Raw genomic sequence first — 22610 nt, 5'->3', positions numbered from 1 at the left:
TGAATATCAACTTATTAATGTAATTCTTAAAAAAAAACTCATGCATTTTAAATTGGTCTCAGTGTGTTCATGAATAAGTTACTCCAATAATTTTGGGTGGACTTTCATATTTTGCTGTGCCATTAGGAGCAGTGGTGTCCAAGTTGGCATTTTAATCTTTTATTATTGTTAAAAGGTCACAATAAAGCAGACCTTTTGCAATGCATTAGTATTACCTGAAGATCAGTGGAAATTTGTGAATGGACCCCTGATGCCCATGTTTAGTGTGGAAGATTGTCAATGATTAATGTCTGTAGTTAACCTTTATTTACTGAACATCCTATTGTAAACTTTGAGGTGTTGCAGAGATGATAAACAAGCTATGTATCCTTGTGTCTGTAGCGCAAAAAGGTAACATGGTGCACACTGCCTTTATGTACATGATTAAGGTGGATATTAGTCAATACCTTTGCACGAGTGGCCAGAGTCTGACAACCTTTTTTTTTTTTTTTTTTTTTACTTTTTTTTAAACTTTTTTTTTCAATCTATAAAAAATGTATTAGCTCCCCATTCACAGTTAACTGGTGAACAAGCTGTGCTTACCCAGCCCAAAGAACCCACATAATAGTAAAACCTGATACCTGTAGTTGTAACAGTTGAGCCCTCAATGATAATTTATGAGAGAGATGCCAAGTATTATGTAAGATCTTATTAGTTTAAGCTGTTGTTTAAGCAGTTCTCTGCTGTTGTTATTCTGCACTCTTTTAATTTGGGATAGTAGTGGTGCGCATCAACAATCTTCTTGTCCTTACATTGATCAACTGTTGTGATAACTTAATCCTCAGTGACACCTTTCAAAACAAGAGTTATGTTATTAAGGGGAATTTTTGAAATCTAAAGCTAAACAATACAGTACAGGTTCAGAACTGTAAACAAGATTGAGTAAAAAAGTAAAAAAAAAAATATCCAAATTATGAAGATGCCAATTCAGACTGATAACGATTATCAGGGGGAGCTGTATTTGTGGCATTTGGGACTTTTTACTCACAGGCATGGCCATTACTCACAGGATTAAAATCATGGACATCCTCTGCAATTCTTACAGAACACCAGAGGTTCAGAGGTTATACTGATCCTGTGTGTATCCTATGGTGCAATAAATGCTTATTCCAAGTCCAGCTTTACCTTCTATATTACCAATGAGAATGGATGGATCAGGGAGCTAAAAGTAAATGAATAAATAACACATTTGATGGGTCACACTTAGTTCAAATCAAGGTGGAGCAGAAGAAAAGTCTTACAGTGTGATCTCTGTCCAAAGTTCCTTCAGCTGGGAGTCCATGTGACCTGTCTGTATCAAATCCACCTCTTTTTTCAATTTCCTGTCAGGAAAGCAAGCACAGGGAGGTTAAAGGCTCATGTCACACATTAATTACTACTTAACAGAGATCTTTAAACAAAAAATACCTGTACTGCTCTTGTGTGTCTCGCAGTAGTTTTTTCAGTTCTTCTATCCTCTCAGCAGTTAGCCTACGAACGATGACATCTTCAATGGTTTCAACCACCTCTCCCTTCTCCCCACGCTTACGCCTAGAGCAAAGGAGGGACCAAACATTTCAATTCAACTCTCAAAGCCTTTCTCCTTGATTACAAAAAAGTTGTGTGTGTGTCTGTCTTCACTGACTTTGGTGCCTCTGTAGCCTCCAATAACTCAGAGTATTGTGACGCACAGTGCTGAGAAATGGAGAAAAGAATCTGCTGTTATTCTGTGGTAAATTGTAGTACTGATCTGTAAACAAATCTGTAAGTCAGTAGCTCTCTCACCTTTTGTGAGAACCAGTCTGGTGGACGGCCAGGTTCTGAGAAAGGCTTGATGGCTCTACTTACTGACACCCTTAAAGACAGAGATGATACACAATGTAAAAAAATATGACAATGAAAAATGAAAGAAGTGAGGCTTTTAAGAAAAATAGTTTGATACATGTCATTTAAAAGGAAAATACAAACCCAAATTCAAAAGCTGCTAGAGCATTGTGTGAAACGTGACTGAACTTTTAGTTAGGATGAAATGTTCGGTCTTGCATGTGTCAGTCAAAAGTCAAAGCCTTTAAATTCAACTTGTGACCTATTTCTAATATAAATGGCATTGTCTTTAGATGATCAAAGTATAAGACCCAAGATAGAAGAGTACAGGTCAGGGAATGATAATCTGGCTGCATGCCAACCTGGAGGCATGAAGACACATGCTTTTCTGGTTATATTCTGGAAATGTTTTTAACTGAGATGTTGCTGTCATCGTAAAAGCCTTCTCCAGGACAACCCAGTGGGGAGGACTCGATCATTGGCTGAGCTCAAGTCATTAAACATTTGATAAGAAATAAAAGCAATTTTAAAGCTTAGTCTTTGTATCATGATTGTCTCCTATCCCACAGTTGACTAGTGCAGTCTAACATTTTCCACCCATCACGTTTTTGGAATTGGGTTTTGTACTAGGCTGCATAAAATCTATTTAAGTCACTTATTTTTTAAAGAGCTGTGATGTCAATGCACTTTAAAAGAAAAAATCACATCAGCATAGGTCATCTTTTACAAACTGCATAATAGTTGGCGGAGTCAGGAACCACAACAAGGATTCTACTTGACACCATTTAAACAGCATTACTAGACCAAGGCTGACCTCTAGTTGTGAATATGAGAAAAGACAGCAAACAAAACTAAGTCTTTGCACCGTGTCCTTATGAACAGACACAATATAACCAGATAAAAAAGTGAATATTATGCACCCTGATTTATTTTTACTTTAACTATAACATTAAGTGGATCAATAGGTTCATGCTTTTTTACGCAGATACATCAGTTTTTGAAAGTAAATACAAAAATGTGTGAAAAAGACAAAGAAAATTGGATTTATGTCTAGATAGCCTCTTTTTAGAGGCTTTACTGTATTAACATATAATTTCCTTCATAAAAACTCATGAATTGCTGTGTACCGGTGAATTAAGAATAACAAATACAGGGGGAGTGTAGTCACTAAGGGATTGTAATATTTCCATTAACATTAAATGTTTTTACAACAGAAAATATTCCTTACTGAATTTCACTAATATATCTGCTTCAGCTGCACACTATATGGATGACTAAGTGAAAAACACAGCGTCAGTAACAACTGTCACAGAGTTGCCAGTTATGTAATAAACTACTGTGCCTATATAAAGTATTCACTCCCTTGGATGCTTTACCCTTTAACTGATTTTATAAATCAATCATGTTCAACATAATTTGGCTTTTTTGACATAAAAACTCTTTAATGTCAAAGTGAGAACAGATTCCTACAAAATAATGTCAATTAAACAAAAGGATGCAAGATAAAATAAGTGACTGCATAAATATTCAACCCCTCTATTTAAGTTCCAGCTGATTGATGCTAGTAGTCTCACAATTAGTGAGATGGGGATCCCCTGAGTGCACATGTGTGAATCTGCATGGATCAGGCCATTCTCAAAAAACGGAGTGTCTCAAAAACGACACAGTGACACCTTTATCTCCAATGCTGGAGACAGGACACAGCCAGCTGCAGAATGTGCACGGGAGACTTGGCACCGAGAAGTCTGTCATTGCTTTTGGCATGTTTCATGCGCTGTCACGTAGCACGACATGCAAGTTCTTTTTCTCTGTTTTCCATATCCAGAACATGTTATCATAAGGGAGAACCGGAGCACTCCTGTGAGTGCAGGACAAGCTTTTTAAGAGTGAATCCTTATCTATACACTGAAGCAGTGAGGATCAACATGCTAACAGGACAGACACTTGATGTCCATATCTCCGTGGTGAAGCTAATATGTTTAGCTTTAACGAGGAGCTTCTCTACATGGCTGGAAACAAAGTTTTGGAGTTCAGGTAAGGCTATAAGCGCCTGCTAGGTATAATATACCGGGGCTTTAAATGCATTATTAACCTGCGGAAGCATGTATACCAATCTGAAAGGCTGATTATCAAGAGCTATAAATTCAGTGATTTGCCTGTTCAGCTCCTTACCTTTGGGTGGTTGCTGTTGTATTTTTTGGCTTGTCATTCTTTATCTTAAGAAAGTCCTTGTAGTCATCAGGTTGACAGTTTTTTTAGATGCAAAATTAAACTAGTGGTGTTAAAGGCGTGTTGTCAAGTCCTCCTTGCATCACATGTACTTTACAAGCGATGCAAACAGCTACTTTGCTGTTTTGTTCCCACACCTCAAAATTCTTCCACAGACATGTTGAGTTTGTTATTAGTGCACATCCCATGTCATCGTGTGCACTTAATTATGACATCACATTATTGGCCATACAGATCAGCCGATACTGATATACTGCCGATAATATTGTGCATCCCTACTACAGTTTGCCAAAAGGCATGTGGGAGACTCCCCAGCAAGGTGGAAGAAAGTTCTTCGCTGATGAGACCCCACTGTGAAACAGGGTGGTGGCAGCATCACGCTATGGGAATGCTTCTTGACAGCCAGCCCTGCAAGGCTTGTAAAGGTAGAGGATTAAATTAATATGGAAAAAAAAAGGAAAATCCTGGAGGACAATCTTATTCAAGCTACAAGAGAACTACCGCTTGAGAGAAGATTTATTTTCCAGCAACACAATGACCCAAAGCATATGATCAAAGTTACACCATAATGGTTAAATGACAACAAGATGAATGTTCTGGAGTGGTGAGTCAAAGCCCAGACCTCAATCCAATTGAGAATTTGTGGCTGGACTTGAAAAGGGATATTCACGCCTGATCCCTGTGCAACCTGACAGAGCTTGAGCTGTTTTGCAAAGAAGAATGGAGTAAAACTGCAGCGTCCAGATGTGCAAGTTTTATTGATACCCGTCCATACAGACTCAGTGCCATGATTGCAGCAAAGGTGTAACTACCAGTGTTGGGCATGTTACTTTAAAAAAGTAATTAGTTACAGTTACTTCTTCCAAAAAGTAACTGAGTTAGTAACTGAATTACTCCACTATAAAAGTAACTAGTTACCAGGGAAAGTAACTATTGCGTTACTTTTTAAAAAATTTAAATATGTCTAAGAATTTGGATTGTTTTCTAAGCAGGTTTCACAAGCCAGTTGCATAGAGCAGGGACTCTCAACGTTGGGGTCGGGACCCCATCTGGGGTCATGAGACACTGAGATGGGGGTCTCCAGATGTCTTAAGGCCAGTTCAGACCAAAGATTTGCGATGAAACGAGTTGAAACTTGCAACTGCTTGCAACGTTCCACTCTCGACGCTCTAAACACCTCCCGGTTCACACTGCTGCGATTAAATGAGACTTTTCCATGGCAATGACTCTCACAGTCACTCACTTTAAATAGATTTATCTTAGTTAGTGCCCAGCAAATATGTCTCTTAAAGAGGGAAAGAACTGCATATTCACAGTTTTTGTGTTTTTGTTCTCAGGATTAAGCTTTTATTTCACATGCGGGTGCCCGAGAGTGATTAGTCCTCCTTGTCATCAACATCGCGCAGCTGTGCAGTTTCACGGCACATATAAATACTAAAATGCTTTGCTAGATCAGTCTTGTTATAATGAAGATATCCGTTGAGAAAAATATTTTTTGCCTCTGACAGATTTAGTGCAGTTTATAATTTCTCCTGCCTATCTTATAAAGCGCCTGTCCGTGCACAGCTTGAAAGAAAGAGCCTTTTCAAACAATATAATTTATTAACCTTTCATTCTTTTTTATATTGCTTGGCTGTTGTGATTTCATAGATCCTTTATGTTGTTGTTAATACACAGAACCTTTTTTCTGCCAGCTGTGTGTTTAAGCCTGATGTGCTGGAGGAGGCAGGAGTTTAAAGGCAGAAGTTTTGCAGCACAGCAGCGCAGTTTAACGGCACATATAAACACAAAAATCCTTTCTAGCACACTCATGTCATAATGAACATATCCACTGAGAAAATATTTTTCCATGGACAGATTTATCTCATTCAGCCTGTTAAAATCTCATGGATTATCTCATAAAGCACACGTGCATCCTGTCCGTGCACAGGAAAGAGAGATCCTTTTCAAACTAGGCTATATAATCTATTAACCTTTGATTCATTTATTTATTTATTGCATTTTTGTCTCTTTGAAATGATCACATCAACCCTCTTTTTGTTTGTTTTTACACATAAAACTGCGAATTTAACTGACATGCAGCTGCTGAAGGAGATGGGAGTTTAGGCTGAAGTTTGCAGCACGGCAGCACAGTTAAACGACACATATAAACACAAAAGTGCTTATCTAGCTCACTAATGTCATATTGAAGATATCTGCTGAAAGCTATTATTTTTCAGCTAACCAGTCAGGCTCCTACAGCCTTGGATTTCTCATGGATTATCATATGAAGCGCAGCGCTTCCTGCGTAAAAACGCAGCTGGAGAATGGCAGACTTTTCAGAAAGGATTCCTTTTATTATATATCTGCTCCTCTGAAATGACTGTGTAGGCCTATTTATTATTTTTTAAAGTTTTCACACGTAAATCTGTCTGAAAACTCTGCCGTCTCCTCCATCAGCTGTTAGGCCTGCATGTGCAGCTGATGGAGGAGACAGGAGTTTGGTAGGCTGAAGTTTTAAAGTTAAATCATTAAAAAGATCGATGTTTGCAAGAAGCAGGTAGATGTGAAAAACTGAAATAGAAATTGTTTTAGAAATTGTTTAGAAAAGATTCTCCTTTACTTTATTTGGCTGCGCTCATAAGTAGGAAGCACTGCGTTTTACTGGATAATCCATGAGAAAGTCAAGACTGTAGGAGCTGAATGTGTCAGTGGAACATTAATTATTCTCAGCGGATATCTTTGTTATAGAAAGACTGAGCTAGAAAAGCATTTTAGAGTTCAAATGTGCAGTGAAATTTTCGCTGGCGTGCTGCGTGGTGATAACAAGTGATCATCTGGAGGATCGATGAGAAAAGAGATATTTTTAAGATTGATAGCAGAATATCTGACAAAATAGGCGTATAGCCTATAGCCTTTCAAAATGAGATTTATATTTCCCTTTTCACAGCTTGCTGTGTTCTTAAACCCGCTCTCTTCAACCTCACTGGCAGCTCCATCAGACGGCTTCATTCAAGCTGCTTCAGACTGCTGCGACTATTGCCGGTGACATTCTAAAACCGTTGCGTTGTGAATCGTTGGTCTGAACTGGCCTTTAAAAAACTAAGAGTATTTTTAAATGACACTGTTGCCACTTACATCAGTTTAATCAAATTTTAACCCGTTTTCATCACTTTTCCCACCAATTTGATCAATTTTAACACATTTAAAACCCGTTTTTTTTTTTTGTGTCAATTTTAAACCCTTTCCACCACTTATTTCTGCCTGTTTTTGCCACTTCTAAACCAAATCTTGCAACTCTCTGCCTTATACTGGCTCTGTTGACACATTATTGCCACTATTAACCCCTTTTACCACTTTTCAAGCCACATTTCCCAATTTGATATACCCATTTATGCCAGTTTCTGACATTTTCTGACTCAGCTAACCCTTTTGTTGCCAGTTTTCACAAAATTTCCACCTATTTTTGCCACTTGAACGCAATTTCAGCTACTTTTGAATCCACTTTTACCACTAAATAAGCCCATTTTGCCTTTTTTTGGTTATTTTGCTACGTTTATCTAATTTTTGGCATTTCTGACCATTTCTGCTACTTTTAAAATCCAATTGCACCACCTTTCCCACCATGTCTTGCCATTATTAACCAATTTTAGCTATTTTTTTATTGTATTTGAATTCTGTTTTCAACAAAAGGAGTTACATTTAAGAAGGCTACTTACTACACAAATCAATTAAAATTTGTTTCTTTGATACAATAATACAATACAATACAAGAACTTTATTTATCCCCTTATTTATTATTTAGACCCCCTTATTTATGATAAGAGTGGTTATTATTAAGAAAAAATATAAAATACTACAGCTTAACTTTACAATGGACCATGATTTTGCTGGGCTCCAGAAATCTTTCCCATTTTTATTTTGAGGGCTGAAAAGGTTGAGAATCACTGGCATAGAGTAGAATTGCATAGGCAGGTACTTACACAGAACTTTTCCATTCAGTTCAGTCTGTGTCACAAGTTTTTGTGAAGCTGGAACAGAAAAATCCAGCTTTAGCTGCTTGGACAGCGTGGCTCCGTATCCTTCTTTGTTAGCGGAGCTCACGTTAGCCACACTGCTATCATCATCAACAGTGTCAACAGCGGTGTTTCTGGCCACTAGTTTTGTACAAGCGTGTGCCGTTGAGAGATGCTTCATTAGATTAGAGTTACTTACAACGGACGTGGACAAACACTTGCTCTGGGACATACTGTACACTTCACATGTACGTTCTTGCCTTTTACCTCAAGGAGAATAAAGTAGTGTCTGTACTTCCACTTTGAAAATGCCAAACTCAACACCGCCTCTGATTAGCTTACCATGAAAGCTTACTCTACCTTAGCCAATCATCATCATGGAAATAGTAATTAGATAGATTGCCCGTTACTGAAAAAAATAACGCCGTTAGTAACGCCATTTATTTTAATGCCGTTATTCCCATCACTGGTAACTACCAAATACAAACCAAGGGAGTGAATATTTATACAGCCAGTTATTTTGCCTTAAAGAGATATCTAAGGATTTTTGAAGTTTGGTTGTATGAGGTATTTGGCTATAGGAGTGGCATTAGCCTTCAATGATTTCTGTGAAAGTTGATCCTGTGGTTATTACGAGCTCAGAGAGATCCGCCGCATAATGGCTATAGATGGGAACATTTTATCCGCATAGTTTAACGAGTTTTACGTAACAATGGACCAAGAAAATATGTTGCCTTGCCTGTGCGTTGTGTTGAAAATATACAAAGCACTCTATTTCTTCAAAAAAAAAAAAAAAACCCTCTGTGTCAGGCACTAATTTAGGATGCAGCTTTCGGCATTTGTCTCCTGCTGCTGCTGAGCTGGAGAGATCATGAGTTGTCTGGTGGCGTAGGTGAGGAAAATGTGAACCCATGCTCGGGATCTCTCCTGCTCTAAACTTTCAAATGAAGTTTCTCTCCCTCTTTCAGCCCACTGACTCTCCATCTGTGTAAGTTCTTCTTCAGCGTACTCCAGTTCATACAAACATTCTCTCATGTCCACAGTAAACGGCACATCATCATCTGTCAAGTCAAAATTGCTCATATTTTCTTTGTTTTAGCTTGGTGTGAGAGAGTTTATTTGGGAGAAATGACATGCTTTGTATATTTTTGACACAGCACACAGGGGAGCCAACATATCTTCTTGGCCCATTTTTATGTAAAACTTGTTGAACTACGTGGATAAAATGTTCCCATCTATAGCCACTATGCCCTGCATACATAACAATATTATGGCCAATATATATAACCATCAATGATTGATTTATAAAATCAATAAAAGGGTAAAACTTCAAAGATGGCTGAAAGATTTTCATCAGCACTATACCTAGGTAGCGTCTTTCCTGGTTTAACAACAAAGAATTTTAAAAGTGAGTGAAAAGTTGAGTAGTTTTTACCAGTTTTGGTCACCACTCCTCATTACAGAAGAGGCCAGGCACAGTTTCTCCCTGACTGACCAGGGCTCTGTTGGTCCCACATTCAGAATTTTGTGTTCTGTTTTCAAAAAAACACACACAAAACCATGGAAACATGAAAACAGGTCAGGTACATTTTAAGATGTTCTAACTGCAAATACATGAATGTCACAATGCAATTAAATCTTAACAGTTGTGCTAAGGCAATACAAATTCACCGTAGTAGAGCCATCAGAAGCTTTGTTTGGTCACAGCCTGTCTTCAAACAATACACATGCATCACACACACACCATGGTTTAGGAAAAGTCATGACACATGGTGCTCTATAAAGTATATAAAACATACAGTTAAAAATCTAAAATTAAGTAAAAATACAAACATAGCTTAGTTCCTTTGGATAAATGGCCCACAACTACTTGTTACTAAAGCTAGCTGACAACCTTGTATTGCCCACATTGTTTACATTATCTTTCAAGCTGCCCTCGCGTTCTTAGCGCTTCCTTTGTTAGAAGCGCAGTTTCGTGCCTGCTGTTTGACCTATCTATAAATTTAGTAATAAGTGAAAACGATGGGGGACATTTTCAGGAGACCGAAATAAATATTTTGTTTTGGCAATTTCAGTAGCGTTAGCTTAGCAATCTTAATTACGGGGGACACATTCATGAGACACACACGACAACACAGCGAAACGGTTTGTTTGTTCAAGCTACGGGGATAAAGCAAATTGAACGAATCGCAGTCTTTTAGCTTATCGTATGATATTCGTTTTATGAAACCACAAGAAAATACAAAAAAGACAGTTGGAAATCCTACTCACTGCCGATTCCACTCGCCATTTCTTTTGTGACAAGGCCGCGATCACAACTTCCACCGGAATGATTTCTGTGTTACACACAGGCGGAACATCACCGAACTGGTGCAATGCGATTAGAAAAAAATAACAGACTGTTGATGTAGGGTGTCAGGATTATATCATGGCAAATCGTAGTCTGTAGGGAAAGGTGGACGACGGGCAGTAGGAAGTAGCCTAACTTCAGTTATATTATTGTATTATAATCATAGTTATTATTTTCTTTATGGATGAGCGTGTAGATAAATCTAATGGCAGAGCCGATACACTTCAACACCAGGTGTTGGTAAAGCACTAAAGTAATTGATACCAACCGACTTAAAACGAGAAGATGAAGAGCCACCGAAGAAGAAGAATATTTGTGCGGTCCGCACTGATTTAATGGGTGGGTGACGTGACATTGCCTTTTTTGGTTTTCAAGTGTCAAACCAACACAAATTGAATTCATCAAATACAGGTGCATCTCAAATGGAATATAATGAAAAGTTCAACATTTTTTGTCGCTCTTCTGAAAGTGAAACCCATATATTATATAGACTTGTTACACATAGAGTGAAATATTTCAGGCCTTTATTTCTTGAAATGTTGATGATTATGTCTTACAGATAAGAAAACCCAAAATTCAGTGTCTCAAAAAAATGAGAATATTATATAGGATCAATTAAAAAAGGATGTTTTACACACAAATTTCAGGCTTCTGAAAATGATGTTAATTTCTATGCCTTCAATACTCAGTTGGGCCTCCTTTTGCATGAATTACTGCATCAATGTGGTGTGGCATGGAGGCGATCAACCTGTGGCACTGCTCTGGTGTAATGGAAGCCCAGGTTGCTTTGATAGCGGCCTTCAGGTCATCTGCATTGTTGGGTCTGGTGTCTCTCATTTCCCTCTTGATAATACCCCATAGATTCTCTCTGGGGTTCAGGTCAGGCCAGTTTGCTGGCCAATCAAGCACAGTAACACCATGGTCATTGAACCAGCTTTTGGTACCTTTGGCAGTGTGGCCAGGTGCCAAGTCCTCCTGGAAAATGAAATCAGCATCTCCATAAAGCTTGTCAGCAGAAGGAGGCATGAAGGTCTCTAAAATTTCCTGGTAGATGGCTGCGTTGACTGTTGACTTAAGAAAATACAGTGGACCAACACCAGCAGATGCCATGGCAGCTCAAATCATCACTGACCTCAGAAACTTCAAACTGGAGTTCAAGCAATGTGGATTCTGTGCCTCTCCACTCTTCTAGCTCCCAGAGTCTGGAGGAGGAGTATTATCAAGAGGGAAATGAGAGACACCAGACCCAACAATGCAGATGACCTGAAGGCCGCTATCAAAGCAACCTGGGCTTCCATTACACCTGAGCAGTGCCACAGGCTGATCGCCTCCATGCCACACCACATTGATGCAGTAATTCATGCAAAAGGAGGCCCAACTGAGTATTGAAGGCATAGAAATCAACATCATTTTCAGAAGCCTGACATTTCTGTTTAAAATATCCTTTTTTATTGATCTTATGTAATTTTCTAATTTTCTGAGACACTGAATTTTGGGTTTTCTTATCTGTAAGACATAATCATCAACATTTCAAGACATAAAGGCTTGAAATATTTCACTCTGTGTAACAAGTCTATATAATATATGGGTTTCACTTTCAGAAAAGAGTGACAAAAAATGTTGAACTTTTTCATGATATTCTAATTTTTTGAGATGCACCCGTAGCTGGAAAAACTGTATAGGCTGCTGTATGTGCGCATACTCTCCATTTACTCAACGTATTACCCCATTTTCTCAATTTAAAGCCAAACATGTATGCGTTGTGACTGTCCCAAGCAGGTTTCAAAGAGTTCAAACTTGATTTAAACTAACAAGTATAGCTAATCGTAAAGGACAGTCAAAAGTCAAAATTATTCATACCCATTGAACTTTTACAAATTTCTTGATGTTACAACCACAAACGTAAACATATTTTTTACATTTTATTTTAAATTTTATTGGGATTTTTGGGGGATTTTGCGTAATAGACGAACAAAAAGTGGCACATAATTGTGAAGTAGAAGGAAAATTATACATGGCTTTCATTGTTTTTATAAATGAAAATCTGAAAAGTGTGGTGTGCAAAGGTATTTAGCCCTCTGGAGTCTGATACCCATGAATAAAATAAAGTGCAACCAATTGCCTTCAGAAGTCACCTAATTAGTAAACAGAGTTCACCTGTGTGTAATCTAATCTCAGTATCAATACAGCTGTTCTGTGAAGGTCTCAGACGTATGTTAGAAAATATCAGTGAGCAAACAGCACCATGAAGACCAAGAAACACACTAGACAGGTCAGGGATAAAGTTGTGGAGAAGTTAAAAGCAGGGTTAGGTAATAAAAAAATATCCCAAGCTTTGAAAATCTCACAGAGCAGTGTTCAATCCATCATCCAAAAATGGAAAGATCATGGCACAACTACAAATCTACTGAGAAATGGCCATCCACCTAAACTTACAGGCCGGGCAAGGAGAGCATTGATCAGAGAAGCAACAAAGAGGCCCATGGTAACTGGAGGAACTGCAGAGATCCACAGCTCAGGTGGGAGAACCTGTCCACAGGACACCTATTAGTTGTGCACTAAACAAATCTGGCCTTTATGGAAGAGTAGCAAGAAAATAGCCATTGTTGAAAAAAAGCCATAAGAGTCTCATTTGCCAAAAGCCATGTAGGGGACACATCAAACATGTGGAAGAGGGGGCTTTGGTCTGATGAGACCAAAACTGAACTTTTTGGCCTAAACACAAGGCGCTATGTGTGGTGGAAAACTAACACTGCACATCACCCTGAATGCACCATCCCCACCGTGAAACATGGGGGTGGCAGCATCATGCTGTGGGGATGCTTTTCTTCAGCTGGGACAGGGAAGCTGGTCAGAGTTGATGGCAAGATGGTTGGAGCCAGATGCAGGGCAACCTTGGAGGAAAACCTGTTGGAATCAGCAGAAGACTTGAGACTGGGACAGAGGTTCACCTTCCAGCAGGACAATGACCCTAAACATACAGCCGGAGCTATAATGGAATAGTTTATATTGAAGCATATTCATGTGTTAGAATGGCCCAGTCAAAAGTCCAGACCTAAAGCCCACTGAGAATCTGTGGCGAGACTTGAAAATTGCTGTTCACAGATGCTCTCCATCAAATCTGACTGAGCTTGAGCTATTTTGCAAAGAGGAATGGGCAAAAATTTCAGTCTGTAGATGTGCAACGTTGGTAGAGACATACGCCAAAAGACTTGCAGCTGTAATTGCAGCAAAAGGTGGCTCTACAAAGTATTGATTCCAGGGAGCTGAATACTTTTGCACACCACTCTTTTCACATTTTTATTTGTAGAAAATTTTGAAAGTCATGTATGATTTTCCTTTGACTTTGCAATTATGCGCCACTTCATGATGATATATTACATGAAATGCCGATAAAATATAGGCCTATTTACGTTTGTGGCTGTAACATGAAAAAATGTGTAAAAGTTCAAGGGTATGAATACTTTTGAAAGCCACTGTTACAACAATGGGTATTTCTTTTTGTAAGTCCTTTTGTTTTGAAGTCCAAACTTTATTTTTGTCAGCTAGGATGAAAAAATGTTAAAAGAAATTGATATCATGCAGTATGACACAACTTTGTCATATTTTAAGGGTACATTTATCTGAAATATTGTGAAAGAGATTTGGGTTTAACCAAAAATCAAAACAAACAATATGGCGTGACTGTTTTTCTCATCATGCTGTATAATCTCAACTGTTGAGAAAAGGTAGAATAAAGTCAATAAATGATTAGTTCAAGTAATTTGTCTCTTATGGCTCAGCATTAGGTTTTATGCTTGTTTTGTCCTTTTTAAAACTATTTTTTGTCGGGGAGCAGGCGGCCTAGTGGTTAAAGGCGCTCCCCATGTACGAGGGCGGCCTGGGTTTGAATCCAGCCTGAGGCCCTTTACCGCATGTCTCACCCCCACTCTTGACCCTGTTTCCGACTCTATCCACTGTCCTGCTCTATCTAATAAAGGCACAAAAATGCCCCAAAATAAATCTTAAAAAAAAAAAGAAAATAAGAGAATGCACCTCTCTCACCACCTTCAAATCTCATCTCAAAAACTGGCTTATAACCGACCAATTCTGTTCCCACAGTTAAGTAGACTGTCTATGGAGTACAGATACAAACACATGTATATATGTCCTGTATTTCATAGATTTTTCTGTATATGTGATGTGAATGAATATGCGAATGGAGGTTCCTTTTATTGATTTTCTGTATTTCTTCAAGCAACTTATATAATGGCAATACGCACTGTAATAGAAAAATTTTTACTCCAGCATTCTAACTTTAACACTTTAACTCTAGGACTTTGTATTTTTGATTGATTGATTGTACTATATTCATGAATTTTAAGCCTTATGAATTAATATTTGTTTAATTTTGTAACCTGCCAAGGGACAACAGATGTAAATTAGCATTTTTGTTAACTCTGGCACATTTACAGTATGTACCTCGTATGTTTGTACATTATTGTGCACTGTCCCTTTTAAAGAAACAGACAAATAAATAAATAAATAAAAGTAACAAGGAATGAGTGATTTGAATTCCCAGTAACTGTAACGGCATTAATAATCTTTAAAAGAAACGCATTACACCACTAGTTACCATAAAAATTAATGGAGTTACTGTACTGCGTTAACTAGTAACGTTATTTAGTAAAGTGTTAAACCCAACACTTGTGGTGAGGCACACTGGTGTGCGTTAAGGCATGTCTAGGTGTACCTTGGGAATTGGCACAAACATATGTTATCACTACAACAATACAACAACTACAGATGCTGAAACTCATGTTGAAGAGGCTGATTTTCATGAATATACTAGTACACTGCTCAAAAAAAGGACATCCCAGATCTTGATGAATGAAATATTTCAGTTGAAAATCTTTATTCATTACATAGTGGAATGCGTTGAAAACAAAATAACATAAGAACGATCAATGGAAACCAAAATCATTAACCCATGGAGGATTTGTTTCAGAATCATACTCAAACTAAAAGTGGAAAAATCAGAGCACAGGCTGATCCAACTTCTGTGAAGTTCCTCAAGACAACTCAAAATGAAACTCAGTAGCGTGTATGGCCTCCTTGGCCTGCATGCTCTCCCTACAGCATCTGCCATACTCCTGATGAGATGGCGGATGGTCTCCTGAGGGATCTCCTCCCAGACCTGGATCAGGGCATCAGTCAGCTCCTGGACAGTCTGTGGTGTGATGTGGCGGTGGTCGATGTAACGAGACATGATGTCCCAGAGGTGCTCGATTGGATTAAGGTCTGGGAAACGGGAGGAAAAGTCCATAGAAACAATGCTTTCATCATGCAGGAACTGCTGACACACTACAGCCACATGAGGCTGAGTGTTGTCATGCATCAGTAGGAACCCAGGGCCCGCTGTACCAGCATATGGTTTGACAGTGGGTCTAAGGACCTCATCCTGCTACCTAATGGCAGTCAGGGTACCTCAGGCTAGCACATGGAAGTCTGTGCGGCCCTCCAAGGATATGCCTCCCCAGACCATCACTAACCCACCGCCAAACTGGTCATGCTGGAGGATGTTGCAGGCAGCAGAATGTTCTCCATGGCATCTCCACACTCTCACACGTCTGTCACATCTGCTCAGTGTGAACCTGCTCTCATCTGTGAAGAGCACTGGGCACCAATGGCGAATCTGCCTATTTTGGTGTTCTGTGGCAAATGCCAATCAGGCTGCACGGTGCTGGACTGTGAGCACAGGCCCAACTTGTGGACGTCAAGCCCTCACACCACCCTCATTGAGTCTGTTTCTGACTGTTTGAGCAGAAACATGCACATTAGTGGCCTGCTGGATACCATTTTGTCGGGCTCTGGCAGAGCTCCTCCTGTTCCTCCTGCACAAAGGAGCGGATAGCGGTCCTGCTGCTCGGTTATTGCCCTCCTATGGCCCCCTCTACATCTCCTGGTGTCCTGGCCTGTCTCCTAGTATCTCCTCTATGCTCTTTACGGTATGCTGGGAGACACGGCAAACCTCCTTGCCATGGCACGTGCGCATGTTCCATCCAGGATGAGCTGCACTACTCGAGCAATTTCTGTGGGTTTCAGATACCACCTCATGTTACCACTAGTGGTGAGAGCACTGGAAAAATGCAAAAGCAACCAAAAATCACCCAGAAGGGATGAGGAAAGGGAAATGGTCTGTGGCCACCACCTGCAAAACCATTTCTCTATAGGTGTTGTCTTGCTAATTGCCTCAACTTTCCACCTGTTGTCTGTCCCATTTGCACAACCACAGGTGAACTGATTCACAATCAGTGTTGCTTCCTAACTGGACAGTTTGATAACCTGAAAGTGTGATTGACTTGGAGTTACATTGTGATGATTATGTGTTCTTTTTATTTTTTGAGCAGTGTATATGAATATAGTGTGCCTTGAGATTTCGGCTTGATCTTAGGTGTGCCTTGGACAAATGAAGTGTGAAAACTTTGAATTGCCTTGTTGAAATGTGCTTAAATTAAACTTACCTTACATCTTGGCACTGAGCGCTTTCAGGAATTTGATATAGGTTTTTTTTTCAGCTTTTTTAAGCTCAGTTGGATTCCATGAGCCCTTGTCCAGCTGATGTTTACCCCATATTCTGGTACAGAAAGGCCAGTGAAGTGTGGTGGCTCCATCTCTTACTTCTTCCCAGTTGATTCAGGGTTGAGGCAGAGGTGCATTTTAGTCTCTGTGCTTTTCAGTAGGCCTACCTATAGGGACTGGATAAGGGGGTGGATAGCAGGTGCAGCGAACTGTGGTGGATTGTTTGGATGCTGCCATTGAATCTGTGTCTGTGGATGATGGGAGCGTGGAAGTTGTAGATCAGCTCATCTACCTTGGCAGAGAAATCCATCACTTGCTTACTGCAAGGCCAAGATCAAACGAAGACATGGCCTTGCACACAGAGCAATGGGTTTGGAGGCTTGGCTGCTTAGTGGGTTACATTGCTGACTTTGGTATGGAAGACTGATGGTTTGAATCCCAGTCAGGACATGATCAATATCTGGTTTGGGCCCTTGTGCAAGTTTTGTAACTCCTGGGACATGTCTACCTGTCAGATGTACTTTCTTTGGATAAAAGTGTCTGCTAAATGACATTGTAACACTGTATCATTGTGTGCAGGGCAAATTAGTGTGGTGCTCATGATATCTGAGCATGCAGATGAAAGTCAGAGTCTTTCTGTCCTTGGTCCTACTATACTCTTGTGAGGCCTGGATGTTGACTTACCAGAAACACCAGCTGGAGTCCTTTGTGATAACTTCCCTTCGGCTCATTTTTGGGTGCTGTTGGCAAGCCATGTGTCTAATGCTAAGGTGCTCAGAAGATCAGGGTTGGGATGGGGCAGCTGCTGGATACAAAAGTGGCAGCTGTGCTTTTATGGGCACGTGGCACGCTGTCCCAGGTCTGACCCAGCTCATGGCATACTGAGCGCTCAGGACACAGCCGGTTGGACCAGACTTTAGAGGCGACCATGTCTGTCTTGGAGGGGTCAGCTGAAACTATTAGGGAAAATCAAATCCAAATTGATTGACATTGGCTGATCGATGGATTACATAAAAGTATATTTCAGCCTGTGAAATCTCAGTATGATTACACTGTCCATATTAACCGCAGACATCTAACATTTGTAAGTTTAATAATGACTTGGTCCAAAATGCTAGGTTAATAAACTGGTCAAAGCTCTTGGTAATGAGGTAAAAAATTCAGATATGTCTAATAGGAATAAGTTGGAATGATTTCAGTGAAATCATGGTGAAGAAGATAATGATTAGAACAGGTAAACATAAACCGATACAGAGGTAACAAAAACAGAAGGAAGTGACTGATTAAATAATTCAGTGATAACACGTTACACAAAACAAAATAAGATTTAAATCTTTACAACAGAAGATGAATGAGCTATACCAGGTGAAAGCGAAAGCAACTTATATAAGATCAAGAGCCAAGTGGTTCAAAAGGGGAAAAAAGAAATCTTATTCTTTTAATTCTAGAAACAAAGACAAATAAATAAGCTTATGGCAACAATAACAATATAGAAGACCAAAAAAAGATCCATGATGAAATTTGTCCTTTTTTTTGTAAACTTTGTAAATCAAAACATGATCAAAATGTGACTTTCTTTTAAAAAAAAACTGTCAAAGATGGCATTAAAAAACTAAGCAAAGAAGACAAAACCCCACTTGATAAGGAGTTACCTGGAACAGAAATTGATACAGTATCAAAACAAATGATAAATGGCAGGTCTCCAGGAATAGAATGGCTTATGGCTGAATTCTTCTGTGTTTAGGATGACATCAGAGTGCCGTAACAAACCATTTTCATGGAAAAACAGAAAAAAAGAGGATGAGTGCTACACAGGGTCAAAAGTATCCAAAACTCTGTAACCAGGATCAGTTGCTCTCAGGATAAGAAGACAAGGATATAATGCAAAAAGTAGAACAATGACTTGCCAAACTACTTGCAAATAAAGTCTGTGGTATAAATGGCAGTCAAAACTGAAAATCTGAGTCACTCTGATGTAATTAAAAATTCTTAATTTAACAGGGATATCTACATGCTTCGACTCAGAGTCCATAACCTGATGAAGAAATTAAACTTGGTAATTCCAATTTTACTTTAGACAAATAAATCCTATCTAAAAATTGTTACCATAATAAAGACTATGATGGTGGTCTGAAAGCCACTGAATTTGAATCCATGAATGGAGTATCAAACTGAAACTGTTTGGCACAGCCTTGCTCTGTGTGGTTCCATATCCCAAGATGCATCTGTATAAGCCTTTAGGGTCGTCCAACCTCTTTTACACAATGTTTTACTTTACCTACCTTATAATGTTCTTACTTTTCTAAGCAAATTGCAAAAATACACTAAATTGAACTAACTGGCTGATCAACAGGTATAACTAATGAAGTGACTGGCACATATACTGTATATTCCATTTCAAAAGTCAACACCTCCTCAACACGTTATATTTGTCAGTGCCTGCCAGTTTTAAATTAAAAGCTTTCAAAGTTATTTTGTGGAATTTGTGAAGCCAAGACATAGTCACTCCACTTTTAACTGTCGTAAATACAATAAGCCTTTTTAAGAAAAAAAAATTTTGTTCAACCAAAAATTACAACCCCATTTTAACACAGTTTTGCCTCATGTATTTTTAACTGTCATACATTTGACCATTCAAATAAAGACATATCTGTCAAGGAGAGCTGATAAAATGAGGCCATTCACAAACCTTTAAATATTGGTAGTCTTTATTTCAACAAGACTAAGAAATGTTGTTTAATATACATTTTCTCTTACATTTAACATCTATCTCATCTTGTTTTTCCATAACATTTAGGAGATACTCTGACAAGTAAAAATCTGGTTTACTGTTACAGCCTCTTTTAGAGACATCTAAAGATGGCTGCTCTTTATTTACACTTTTTCATCTTTTCAGTCACTCTCATCAAAAGATGAGTTTTATCCATTCTTGTGAGCCAAAGGCTAAGGGAAGTTTAACAAAGATCCCTTTGAACCTCAGGTCTCTAGACTCAGGTTAGACGTTGGACCAAATGAACAACATTTAGCAGCTGGAAAAATTCCTGCCAGCTGGAAAATGCTGCTGCCCTTGCGCACAAACACAGACTTTTACCATCATTGCCCAAAACATTTCCTACAGTTCTCAGCAATTTGGGTGTCTTCACACTTGTTACAGCTCTTCTTTGTGACAAGAACATATGCATAAGCCCTTGTAGAAATGTTGGTGGAATACAAAATATTGAGAACTGAACTTGTAACATGCAGAAACAATTCCAAACCAAGCTGCCAAAGCAGCGTCATTATTTTAAGGCTTTATCACTTTAAAATGGCTTTTTTTTATGTTTGTTCAAAACCACCAGAATTTTATTTGAATACATTTGACATGTTAAGTCTGCTAATAGGGAACATTTTTGGAATAAAATTTCCACCAAGCTTACAATCAACCTGTCAATATCAAGGACAAAAGAGGCAAAAAGATTGTGCTCAGTATACAACATTTCACTTAACTAAGTCCATCTTTCTGTATTTTACATAATGCATATTCACACACCCCCAAAACTCATCAGTTCAATAGATTACTTTGAGAAGTGTATTGTCTTAGTGGATTCTATTTTTGGATATTCTATGTCAGTTCTAGAAGCATGTTTGTAATGAAATTAAAATGTGCATAAGTTACTGTACAAAAACTACATGAGGCAGTATCATTTTAGAGATGAAATCATCAGGTAATGCAACTTTAAGACCTGATTATCAAATTAGAACATCCTTTGTTGTGCTCATCATTTTGTCACAATTTCTCTTGTCCTCTAGAGAACTGTAGCAGATAAAAGATATAAAACAACATATATACTGTTTTTTTACCTTATGAGGAAGCTAATAATGTACCAAGGTTTCACAAAAAAAGATCAGGCACCATGCATTGCATTAATTTTCATTGCATTTGTGAAAATACTTGAAAATTTAGCTCAAGTTGAGACAGTAAGAACATGAGGATAGGTAAATCAAATGGTTCAGGATGAGTCAGTTTACACTGACACAGGGCATTCAATAGGTAAAAGAGTGTCTGGGGATGTGGGCAAAAAAATAGCCAAGAAAATTTAGCACACTGACCAAAAGTGCCCACAGTGTCCACGACCTAAAACTAGCTGTAAAAATCCACTGTAGTACCTAACATAGAGCTTCATACCAAAATTAGCAAAAATTACAACATCTTCAACATAAAACCCTGTATTAAAATAATCCTTTCTTGATTTTGTTTGATCACAGCACTGTGTTTTGTTCATCTTCTCTAGTAAAATGTGAAACACTTTGAATGCTTTTTCTTTTGAGACAAGTCAGACTGTACAGAGGCAGATTCTCTGCGCTGAACTGAGCTTACAGTACCAAAAAGGGCATTCGGGACTTGTCAGCTTTGCCTTCTTTAGGGTTTATGCCGGGGGTAGGGGTCCTTCTTCTTCCAAAACAGTTATCTTTTGTCAGGATGCCAGCCATATTTCTCAACTCTACCAGACAATTCACTTCAACTCAACACCACTAGACTGCACTGACAATGACAGCATGCATTAAGTATGTCCTTACTAATGAAATGTTTAAGCTGAGGACATTAAGGTAAAAAAAAAAAAAAAACAATGAGGAAATTTAACAACAGGTTGTAATAATTCTTTAAGCAGACATGCAATATGCATGTCTAGGTAGAGCACATCAAAAGCAGTTTTAAAGAATGATTCCCTACCAAGGTTGAACACGAATACCTGTGCTGTAATTTCTCTCACTGCATTTATGCAAATAAGCGGAAAGATTTAAATGTCTTTTCAAGGCAGAGGAACACAAGCGTTCATAATTTTTTAGTTGAGCTCACCAGCTTGTTTCATAATTTCTGATGGATTGAATGTAGAAGTGGAAAAGCAACAAAAACAGTTTGCACATTCATAATGTGCAGCAATGGTTGGCATAAATTGTTAACATTCATAAAAAAAATTATGAAGGTCCTCAGAAATGTGAAGACATGTTCCATCACAGGCACTCAGTGTTTATCCTAACATCCAGCTTACTATTCAGTTACTGGAAGGCAATCACTGAAGAAGGCACAATTATGAATAATCAATTTATATTGCCAAAATAGACAATGCTATAATGTTTTTTATGCTGCAAGTAGAACCATATTGTGGCTCTACAAGAACCAAAGAGTAAATGATTATCTGGGGTATAGGGAAAAGGTGGATGGATGTCTTGGGTAGAAAGTCAAAAAGCTGTACACTGATGTCCTTGAAACATACTAACGAATAAGTAGAGGTGAAGGTACTGTAATATTCAGAAGAGCCCCCCCCCAATGGCAGTCCAAGCTCCTGAAGGCAGTCTTTTACAGTCTCTGACATTTTTCCCCTTTGCTCCATCATTCCTGGTTTTTCCCCTTCTCTCCCTGCACAGCCAGTTTTATCTCAAGTGGGGAAGCAAGGCCAGGGCCAGTCCACAGAGTGCCAGTGCCATGCTCCTCTGTGAGGCAACTGCAGCTGAATGATTGCCCACCACCACTTGATTGACACGGGGTTTACCAGGGTTTGGTGGAGTTGAGAAGTAGATGTCCCGGTCGGTGTTGCAGGAGGGAGAATCACAACCACTGCCACTCTCCTCTGCTCCACTGCCATCCTCACCTG

General features: G+C 38.8%; 2 protein-coding genes across 3 annotated transcripts in view; both read right to left on the bottom strand.

The window, feature by feature from the left end:
* The window catches only part of brd8b (bromodomain containing 8b), a 34293-nt gene extending 23853 nt beyond the window's left edge, over positions 1–10440 (bottom strand). Inside the window, exons 1-6 of the mRNA XM_041797523.1 lie at positions 10338–10440; positions 9502–9598; positions 1804–1873; positions 1664–1713; positions 1447–1569; positions 1281–1361 (exon numbers count right to left, since the gene is read on the bottom strand). Coding sequence (XP_041653457.1) covers positions 1281–1361; positions 1447–1569; positions 1664–1713; positions 1804–1873; positions 9502–9598; positions 10338–10356 — 440 coding nt within the window. The 5' untranslated portion in view covers positions 10357–10440. The remainder of the gene's footprint in view (positions 1–1280; positions 1362–1446; positions 1570–1663; positions 1714–1803; positions 1874–9501; positions 9599–10337) is intronic.
* A 9227-nt stretch (positions 10441–19667) lies between these two features.
* gpc4 (glypican 4) overlaps positions 19668–22610 on the bottom strand; it is a 46005-nt gene continuing 43062 nt past the window's right edge. For both annotated transcript variants that reach the window (XM_041797532.1, XM_041797533.1), the window contains one exon: positions 19668–22607. In XM_041797532.1, coding sequence (XP_041653466.1) covers positions 22390–22607 — 218 coding nt within the window. In that variant the 3' untranslated portion in view covers positions 19668–22389. The remainder of the gene's footprint in view (positions 22608–22610) is intronic.

This window comes from Cheilinus undulatus, linkage group 10 (assembly GCF_018320785.1).
Source record: "Cheilinus undulatus linkage group 10, ASM1832078v1, whole genome shotgun sequence".
Lineage (NCBI taxonomy): Eukaryota > Metazoa > Chordata > Actinopteri > Labriformes > Labridae > Cheilinus > Cheilinus undulatus.
Note: the sequence above shows the minus strand (reverse complement) of the source record. Positions and strands in the feature narration are given on the sequence as shown.